Source organism: Oncorhynchus tshawytscha, linkage group LG10 (assembly GCF_018296145.1).
Source record: "Oncorhynchus tshawytscha isolate Ot180627B linkage group LG10, Otsh_v2.0, whole genome shotgun sequence".
NCBI classification, from domain to species: domain Eukaryota; kingdom Metazoa; phylum Chordata; class Actinopteri; order Salmoniformes; family Salmonidae; genus Oncorhynchus; species Oncorhynchus tshawytscha.
The window spans coordinates 64563058-64573923 of record NC_056438.1 but is presented as its reverse complement, the minus strand read 5'-3'; the positions used below and the strand labels follow the sequence as shown (position 1 = coordinate 64573923).

Below are 10866 nucleotides of genomic sequence, written 5' to 3'. Positions count from 1 at the left end.
ACATATTTTTCATTGGTAAAATACAATACATAAAGATGTACTATGCAGAAATCGCAAAAATTCCAATAGTTTGTCCAATTTCAGTTTGTGACAAAACAAGCAAGTATAGTGTAGAGAATCATTGTACCATCTAAACTGCTGTGAAATGTAATTTCACATAGGCAAAAATATTGTATGTTCAGCTGTTTGAAGCTGGTGCACAAAACCAAAAGTAAAAGTCACAAAAATGAAACTTAAAAGTGGAAAGCATAGAAATAGTGCACATAGAACAGATCCACAGCTAGACTTGCTGTCAATGAGTGACATATCGATTACTCACATTTCTATGTGAATTTTGTCAGGTCACCCAAAAAGTTACACATTGCAGCTTTAATAATAGAGTGAATCTAAATAATGTAATAATCAACCAATAAAATAAAAACAATAAAATACCCTTCAAAGGAAATCCAGAAAAGCATTCAGAGTGATGCTTGGAATAGTGGTGGTTGAGCAAGACCTGTGTCCTAATAACAGCTGGCTGTCTTGTACCAACACAGTCACTTCAACTCAAACTACCCAATAGCCTTTGCTGATCCAGAGCATGTTATATAGCCCTCAAACTCAAAGCCAGTTTCACTGTATTTTTTAATTGTTCCCCTTTAATCAGAGGCTGGGACAATAGGTGCATGCAATTAATTGTCAGGTAGAATAAAACCAGCAGGCTTCGGATCTCGTAGGGTAAGAGTACCCGTTTTATAGCATCAAATGGCTGTTTGCTCCTCATTTGATAACCAGATGTAACTAACATCCAATAAATATTTCATACAACATCCCGTGACCTATCCCAAAATATTGTTCTCCTAAAATCTAAAACATTTTTTTTTTTTTTTTTTAAGAATGTGAGTTTCCATGACCAATTGTCCTCTAGTCAACCACGTACCGTCAACAGGCTTGCATTCACAATAATCTCATACGTCATGTTTTGTGTGTCACTAAGATGCAATACCATCTCAGGTAGTTACAGTTGGCTCATATCTATGTCTCATCAAAGTGACAACCCACAGGAAACACACACATTTTGAAGATATGGAGACTCAAAACTGAGTTGAGGTAAGGCATGGCATCTTCGTCTAAAAAGAGTGCAGTAGACATTCTTGGTGAGTGAGAATTCCTTAAAACTACCTAGTACATTAAGAGGTGTGTTATATGTGGGAAAGGTGTAGATATACAACTTATGGCAAACTGAGGTAATATTAAGGGGACATACAAAATATCAATCCAAAAGAGTCCATATCCATATCAGGTTATTTGTGTTGAAATGCAGTCTGCTGTTGCAATGCCTTTAGTTCTTCTCTTGGCTTCACAATGTAGTCTTTGTACATGGAATAAATGACACCTGAAAAACAGAGGGAAGGAAATGTTTAAATGAAGATAATTTCCAAAACTTGTACATAAAATATTACACTGTATTGGAGCTGCTGTAACTATTAAATAGGAAAGTGTACATAATTTCATACGGTATACTTTTTCATGTAACATAGCAACATAATGACGACATCTGCATCGTGAGAGGCTTAAAGACTAGTTTACATTTAGAATAAAAATGTATCAAAATAACAGTTTCCACATCCTGTGCGATCTGATCAGTAGCCAAATCTGTTTTGGGACAGATACATTTCACCAGAAACCTTACAACACTGAGCTAAAATATTTCAATTTGGCATGTGCCAGAAAACTGGTGCCTGCAACATTAAATAACATTACAACCTCATCCAATCACAATGTGGACACATGACACATTTAAAGGTCATGTCATCAAATACAGATTTCAAGTTTAATACCAGTGGGGTGTTCCAGAAAGCAGGACCATTAAGTTACCAAGCGAACTTTGATAAATATAGCTCTTGATTTTCTAAATGATTTAGAATGCTAAACTTGAATATGGGTTGTCGAGTCAATTATTTAAAGTTTATATTTCTCAAAAATATTAAGTTATTTCATTATTTTTGGGACAGTTTGCTACCTGGCTTACTTATTGATCCTGCTTTCTGGAACAGCCCCTAGGTATCAACAGGGTCCAACAGCCTGTAATACTGTACATACCAATGGTCATAGCTCCCACCACGAATCCTTGGGCCATAACACGCATGTGGATAAGGTGCACTGACATCTTCATGTCTCCACGGCTCTTCAACTTGTAAAGTCTGTAGCCCACAATGGAAAAGAATCCTGCCATTCCTTAAAAAAAAAAAGTTAACTTAGTACACAATATAAAGGATGACTGGACATATAGGACAATGGCAATTGAAGACATACAGTCGATATCTACATAAATAAAAAACAACCTGAAAAAAAAAACAAGCATGAAAAAACTATGATGGATATGGGCTACAGGTGTGGTTGTGTGTGCTGTGTATATAAATTATTGGTAGTATACACTAGATGACTGACATGGGGCACTGTTTTAAAGCCACCATCTTGGCAATCCCCCACCGTCGTAAAAAATATTTTAGTAGCAATGGAAATTAATTTGTCAATGTCTACATTTGTTTTTGCCATTTTCATTCTATTACAGAGACTTTAATGCATACTTTTACATATTATGCGAGCTAAAAATAATTTTCAATTTTCCTTAAAGTATCATTTTTATAAAGTTCTAAATGTTACTGTCCACACTACAACAACAAAATACTTAATACATGTAATTTTGTCCTTCTTCTGGGGAGTGCCAATATGGCCAATACATTGCATCAGCAATCCAGGGTTTACATACAACATTTTATACTACTCACCTATTGGGACAAAAGGATTCTCCTTCACCTTTCGCATAAACTTAGATTCTTCTTCATCATATGCAGACATCTTGGCTGAAACCAGAAAAGTATAATTACTCAGAGGTACTGTACTTTATAACATAAATCTACCAAAGACGTTATTCACAATGATTGTCTCACTACATCAACGACACAGATAATGACATTAAATAGGCTATTAGCAGTCATACTATTGGAAAATATTGGGACATACTTATAGGTCTCAGTAGGCCTATTTGAGCTTGTAAAACCTACAACACCAAACGTAATCAATAACTTGAAGTAGAAGTTCAGATATCAGTAACATGGTGTTCTCTTGGGAAATACAGTAAAACGTCGACTTATTTCAAGGACTGTCAGGATGTAACCTAATAGTTAATATCAGATATTAAAGCAATGTGATAATTGAATACAGAATAACTTTTGGCCTAGCTATATAAGAGTTCCCACGTCAAGGACACTTTTGAATGAAAGTCAAAGGGAACTGTTTCATAGTAAATATCACTTGTGATACCCTAAATAAAGACAACATCCGACATTAGAATTAACATTTATTCTTACCGTTTTGTCAAACTTCTATTGAAGATAATGGATCCGGACTGATTCTTTATGCGCTACACACCAAATAGATACCGCGCTGTCCTTACATCGAGCTACTCAAACAGCAGTCCAAAATTTAGTAACATTTTCACACACGTGACGTAGGCTGTCTTTTTCCATTGAATTATCTCACACGTTTAGCCAATAAAAACCTCTCAACCTTTTTAAATTAATTTGTTCAATCTCTTGATTATTATCCCTTGTTAATGGTACATTTTATTATGGCCTTTCCCTGGAAAATAATAAACTCGAGTTGCAAATAAACTAAATCGTTCACAGAAGAAATTCTGTATGAATTGTAGTTCGGGGGGAATTACAAAATCGGTTTTGACGGAGCATATACCTCCAAATAAAACGTGTTTAATTCCATGATATACACATGTGTATGTATGTATTTAAGGATCAGAGTATACATTTATATTTGAGCTACTTACATTTTAAACGTCGTCTTAAAGTTTATTGGAACGCCATTTCCCAGAGTGCAAAACTAAACGGGTGGGGGGGGCGGTGTGTTAAAATAGCTTGTCTCATCCAATGTGCGCATTCCCCACGTGCTAGAACAGAATGTGCGCTAGTTATTTTGGTTCTCGTGCTGTGAATCGATTTGCATGAAATGGCTATCTTATACAACTCAAATATCTATCATAGGTTTATAGACATTGATAGAATTGACTAAAAACATAGGTGGTTCATGTTTTAAATATTTAAAATAATAAACGTCTATACCTATCTATACATAAAATAGATTCAAGTTAGGTCTATAGAGGTATAGGTCTAGAGGTAAATCGTTGAGTAGTTGAGTTTAACAGCTGTATTTTGAGTTTCCATTAAGAGCACAAAAAAACAACCGGATTTTACATACCTCTTATACGTAAGAGGAAGAGGTAATGACAAATACCAGGAAACAGAGGAATGCTGCTTACTTTGTCATACCTATAGTGCTTATTACTTAAATGCTCTTTTGTATTGCTGGAACAGAACTTTAACTACTGGTTTTTAGGATTTCAGAAACACTTTTTTCCCCCAGAGGTAAGCCTACCCTACTGCATGCATAAAACATCATAGAGGAAAGTTGTTTCTTCTTCTTGACAGTATATCATCTGTCTGACGTCTGTATTTCACATTTCTCCTCCTTAGATATACAAGAGGATAATGGATTTAAACATCCCCGAACTGAGTGATGACTATAATTACAGCCATTATTATGACTATGGAGATGAACCATTGGACGGCTTTGGACTTTGTGAAAAGGCACACGTCAAAGTATTTGGAAGAATTTTTCTACCCGTCTCTTACATTATCATTTGCACCCTCAGCATTATAGTAAATATACTTTTTATTTCAACTTTAATCAAATCCAAACATCATAGAAAAACATTTCCTATGAATATGGCAATTTCTGATATGTTGTTTGCATTAACACTCCCTTTTTGGGCAGTGTATGCCCACAATGAATGGATATTTGGCAATGATTCCTGCAAGACAGTTACTGCGATTTACATCACTACTTTGTACAGCAGTATCCTGTTCATCACTTGTATAAGTGTGGATAGGTATTTAGGTGTAGTATGGACTCTTTCCAGATGGAACCACTGTACACCTATGGAAAACACCTTAGTGAGCTTTGTGGTGTGGAGCCTCTCCATCTTAGCAGCAGCACCACATTGGACCTTCGTTCAGGAACAAGAGTTTCACGGCCAGAAGATTTGCATGTACCCTTTTGGAGAGGAAAATCACTTGCCTCTGTGGAAGATTCTCATGAAGTTTCAGCTGAACGTCTTTGGGTTTCTCACACCTTTTCTGATCATGCTCTTCTGCTACCTGCGAGTCTGCTGTGCTGTAGCGAAGGTCAAAGTGGGACCGAGACGAAAGAGTCTGAAATTGGTCATGATAGTTGTTGTGGTATTTTTTGTGTTATGGTTCCCGTACAACACTGTGTCCTTTTTACACTCCTTGCAACACTTGCATGTGATTTCTAATTGTGCCACAAGCCTACATCTGGATTTCGCCATTCAGGTTACAGAGGTCATTGCCTATAGCCATGGTTTTGTAAATCCCATTGTGTATGCCTTTGTCAACAAGAGGGTTTGGAAGGGCTTTGCTACGATGTGTGGGGGGAAATGCAGAAGAAGAACCAGTGATGAGTATGTGCTGGAGTGCTCCGATAGCACAAAGTCCATGTCAGTTCAGAGTGGAGTGATAGAGTTACAAGCAGTTCAGAGCTACCTAGAGAATAATACTCAACCAACAAACACAGAGCGGAGATAATCCTCCATAAGAGTTGAAATGGCTTTGCACAAATAACTGTTTACATTATAACATGTTTACTATACCTGGGAAGTTAAGTGGATTATTTACAATCACTCTCTATTTACAGTGTGTTTGTGTCCTTCTATTCCTTGTATTCATATACAGTATATCATTGTACAAATAGGGGGGGTATATTGGCAAAATACATGACAATAAAGATGTTTAATAGTTAGGCAGTTTTTTTGCTATCACACAGTGTACTGGATAAATGAAGAAATAAAATAAAGTCACTCAGCATATGTGTGACACCAGTTAAACCTCTTGGCTATCTTACAAAGATAAAGTGGTGTCCTCCCTTCCTGTAACTCATAATTTCATAATGCCAGTACAGATTTTTTTTTTTAAATCAGGGCTATTTACAGTGCATTTGAAAAGTGTTCAGACCCTTTGACTTTTTCCACATTTTGTTACATTACAGCCTTATTCTAAAATGTATTAAATATTTTTTTCCTCATAAATCTTAAATCACAATAATGACAAAACAAAAACAGGTTTTTAGAAATGTTTGCAAATGTAAAAAACAGAAATACCTTATTTACATAGGTATTCAGATCCTTTGTTATGAGTCTCAAAATTGAGCTCAGATGCATCCTGTTTCTATTGATCATCCTTGAGATGTTTCTACAACTTGACTGGAGTCAACCTGTGGTACATTCAATTGATTGGACATGATTTGGAAAGGCACACACCTGTCTTTATAAAGGTCCGACAGTTGACAGTGCATGTCAGAGCAAAAACCAAGCCATGAAGTCGAAGGAATTGTCCGTACAGGATTGTGTCGATGGACAGATCTGGGGAAGGGTACCAAAACATTTCTGCAGCATTGACGGTCCCCAAGAACAAAGAACAAACATCATTCTTAAATGGAAGAAGTTAAGAACCACCAAGACTCTTCCTAGGGCTGTCCGCCCGGATAAACTGTGCAATCGGGGGGGAAGGGCCTTCGTCAGTTCCTCTGGGAAGATGGGAGAACCTTACAGAAGGACAACCATCTCTGCAGCACTCCACCAATCAGGCCTTTATGGTAGAGTGGCCAGACGGAAGCTACTCCTCAGTAAAAGACACATGACAGCCCGCTTAGAGTTTGCCAAAACGCACCTAAAGGACTCAGACAATGAGAAACAAGATTCTCTGGCCTGATGAAACCAAGATTGAACTCTTTGGCCTGAATGCCAAGCGTCACATCTGGAAGAAACCTGGCACCATCCCTGCGGTGAAGCATCCTGCTGTGGGGATGTTTTTCAGCAGCAGGAACTGGGAGACTAGTCAGGATAGAGGGAAAGATGAACAGAGCAAAGTACAGAGCAGTCCTTGATGGATACATGCTCTAGAGCACTCAGGACCTCAGAGTGGGATGAAGATTCACCCTCCAACAGGACAATAACCCTAAGCACACAGACAAGTCTCTGAATGTCCTTGAGTGGTCCAGCCACAGCCTGGACTTGAACACGATCTAACATCCTCTGGAAAGACCTGAAATAAGCTTTGCAAGGGGTCTGAATACTTTCCGAATGCACTGTATCTAGGTAGAGGATATCTACCATATTCAAGGGATATATGTATAAAACTGCTAAAAATCTCAATGTAGTCTTACTGCATCAGATTTTTAACATTTTGTTTAAAAGTAATTTGTAAAAGACTAATCCCGAGGAGGTACTTCGAAAGGTCATAGTGGTAAGAAAGCAACTTTGACCCATCAGACTTTCCACCCCAATACCTGCCAAGACTGAACACAATCACTGAAAAGTAGACCCAACTGAATAACTCTAAAATATCTCCTAGAAGACTGTCAATAATATGCAAACAACATGGACCATAGTACTGTGACCCCTAATTCCCGACAGCAGGACAAGACACAATCACTGATAAGTAGACCCAAAGAGATTGAACTATTCTAAAATATCCACTAGATTAGAAGACAGTCAATAATATTCAAACCACATGGTATTTTTTGGCCATATGACAAAATAGCTCAGTTTTCCTTCAGATCGTTTTCAAAATAATGTGATTTCATATACTACAGGGGTTATATTGTCAAGATACTGACAATAAAGATGTTTATTAGTTGAATTTTCTTTTTTGCTATCACACAGTGTAAGGAATATTTAAAAATGTGGCACTCACCATAATAGTTTATAAGACTGCTACGAATCTCAATGTAGCCTACAGCATTTATTTTCTTATGTAAGTAATTTGTCACAGAGACATCTCAATTCCTGTTTCCCCAAGAGGTACTTCAATGCTCATCATAGGGGTATGGAACAAAACAGGATGCAACTTTGACCCATCAGACTTTCCACTCCAATTCCTGCCAGGACACAATCACTGACAAGTAGTCTCAAAGAGATTATACTACAACATGGAAACAACGTGGACCTTTTTTCTGTGGCCCCTATTTAAAGAAGAATGTATGATCAATGGTGGTATAGATACACATGGCGTGGCTTAACTTAACCACACTCCCGAGTAGTGTACAGCAGTAGGGTATTCTCATTACTCCCATGTAATTAGTCAAACTTTGACGGCATCCTCAGCAAACAACTGAGACTTTTTGGTCGTTTCAATAAACGTTTTCAGCAGCCTCACATGTTGTTATTAACATACTTGGCGGTCACAACAACACGTTACTTGAAATATACTTATTCTGCCACTCTAATCGTCTCTTTGGCTGATAATCGAGACGTACATTCAATGCGACAGTCTATCTGTTCATGCTAATATTTTTACGTTTCGAATGAAAGTGTTTTTAGGAATGATGTGGTTTGTTGATTAAGATAGCATGGAAGTATGAAAAATGACCAACCAAGCCTATCCTAAGTGTTCATAGAATTAATTTAAAAAATGAATACAGCAGTTGTTGGGTCATGAATAAAGTAAGTCATTTAAGATATATGAGTAACGGAGTACCCTATGGCTGTATCCTACTCGGGGCCGTGTTCATGTTAAGCCCTGCCTCGCTGTGTGTATCTATAGCAAAATAAATGTACCCTATCATTTTTGGCCAGATGGCATGTCCCATGACAAAAATAACTCAAGTTTTCCTTCAGATCCTTTTCAAAATAATTTGATTTCATATACAGGGGTTATATTGTCGAGATACTGACAATAAAGATGTTTATTAGTTGAACTTATATTTTTTGCTATCACACAGTGTAATGAATAATACAACAATTGTCACTCACCATAATAGCTTATAAAACTGGTACACATCTCAATGTAGCCTACAGAATTTCATTTTGTTATGTAAGTAATTTGTCACAGAGACATCTCAATTCCTGTTTCCCCAAGAGGTACTTCAATGTTCATCATAGGGGTATGGAACAAAACAGGATGCAACTTTGACCCATCAGACTTTCCACTCCAATTCCTGACAGGACACAATCACTGACAAGTAGTCTCAAAGAGATTATACTACAACATGGACCTTTTTTCTGTGGCCCTTTTGTGAAGAAGAATGTATGGTCAGTGGTGGTATAGATACACATGGCAAGGCGTGGCTTAACGTAACCACACACCCGAGTAGTGTACAGCAGTAGGGTATTCTCATTACTCCCATGTAATTAGTCAAACTTTGGCGGTATCCGCTGCAAACAACTGGCACTTTTTGATCGTTTCAATAAACGTTTTCAGCAGCCTCACATGTCGTATTTAACATACTTGGCGGTAACAACAACACGTTATTTGAAAGATACTTATTCTGCCACTCTAATCGTCTCTTTGGCTGATAATCGAGACGTACATTCCATGCGACAGTCTATCTGTTCATTGTAATATTTTTACGTTTCGAATGAAAGGGTTTTTAGAAATGATGTAGTTTGTTGATTAAGACGGCATGGAAGTATGAAAAATGACCAACCAAGCCTATCCTAAGTGTTCATAGAATGAATAAAAAAATGAATACAGCAGTTGTCGGGTTATGAATAAAGTAAGTAATTTAATCGGGTTATGAATAAAGTAAGTAATTTAAGATATATGAGTAACGGGAGTACCCTATGGCTGTATCCTACTCGGGGGCGTGTTCATGTTATAAACCCTGCCTCGCTGTGTGTTTCTATGGCAAAACAAATGTATACTATCATTTTTGGCCAGATGGGGGCGGCATGTCACAAGATAAATTAACGCGGATCCTTTCTAAAATGATGTGTTTCTAGGCTCCTCACTGACAAGATAGTATAGTGTGATGTTTATGGTATTCTCTCTTTTCCTCAATCATCACTCAGGGTTTCAAAGTGTTATCATGGTGAAGGAAGTCCATGCTTAGTACGTTGCCACCCCACAGTTCAACTTAAAGTGGCACTCCAGTCACCTCTTCTAGTCATTCAACAGCTGATTTACTGAACAAAAGGCACATCTCAAAAGGTAGTCCAAGTAAGTCATGACATGGTACAAGTTTTAAACATTGTAACATGAGGATGTTAGCATAAGAATGACCAATTCATAACACATTGTTGGATGTTCTGGATATTTGTTAATACTGTCTCTAATACCACAATGTCTTTCTGAACATCACAAATGTAGGGTTGTTCTCTTTTGCTCCTCTAGTGTTCCTCAAGCAAGATGGGGGGCCGGTGACATCACACAAATCCCATGAGACCAACTCCTGAATGCCTTGAAGTTTGCAGTTGTCTAAAGCACACTATTTTGCTCAAAACGTATTTGACCCTTTAATGTGTGTACTTTACTGTATTTATACTTGGGATATCACTTTTCAACTGTAAAAGTAAAACAATCGTTGGAGGATGTCTTTAAGATTTGAAGTCCATGGACTTCCACACATCCAAATGAGTCCATACTACGTACACTGTAGCGCAATGTAAACTTGGAGGGTGAGTGTTTCAATGTTTCACAAATTACTATTTTTATATCCAAAATATTATACTTTTCCTGTTTTTTACATTTCAGCAGCACATCAATTCCTCTTTGTAAATTGTTATGGCACCTACATTTGTGATGTTCAGAAAGACATTGTGGTATTAGAGACAGTATTAACAAATATCCAGAACATCCAACAATGTGTTATGAATTGGTCATTCTTATGCTAACATCCTCATGTTACAATGTTTAAAACATTTTTAAAAATCAGTTACACTGTAAGTAAATATGAAACTCCCTGAAAGTTGATTTCAATGGCCTAGAGTTAGTTCCCCTTTCAGGAAGAGAGGAG

The 10866-nt window shown here is 37.3% G+C and overlaps 2 protein-coding genes across 2 annotated transcripts; one reads left to right on the top strand and one right to left on the bottom strand.

Annotated features, from left to right (window-relative positions):
* Positions 1-837: 837 nt before the first annotated feature.
* On the bottom strand, positions 838-3511 carry higd1a (HIG1 hypoxia inducible domain family, member 1A). Its single transcript, XM_024435919.2, has 4 exons — positions 3354-3511; positions 2772-2846; positions 2083-2217; positions 838-1375 (listed from the first exon to the last, which is right to left on the bottom strand). The coding sequence occupies exons 2-4, from the start codon at positions 2839-2841 to the stop codon at positions 1284-1286; spliced, it is 297 nt and encodes a 98-aa protein (XP_024291687.1). The 5' UTR covers positions 2842-2846; positions 3354-3511; the 3' UTR covers positions 838-1283.
* Positions 3512-3931: 420 nt separating this feature from the next.
* Positions 3932-5907, top strand: LOC112260645 (atypical chemokine receptor 2). The gene is made up of 3 exons (XM_024435918.2): positions 3932-4276; positions 4371-4421; positions 4530-5907. The coding sequence occupies exon 3, from the start codon at positions 4545-4547 to the stop codon at positions 5658-5660; it is 1116 nt and encodes a 371-aa protein (XP_024291686.1). The 5' UTR covers positions 3932-4276; positions 4371-4421; positions 4530-4544; the 3' UTR covers positions 5661-5907.
* The last annotated feature ends 4959 nt before the right edge of the window (positions 5908-10866 follow it).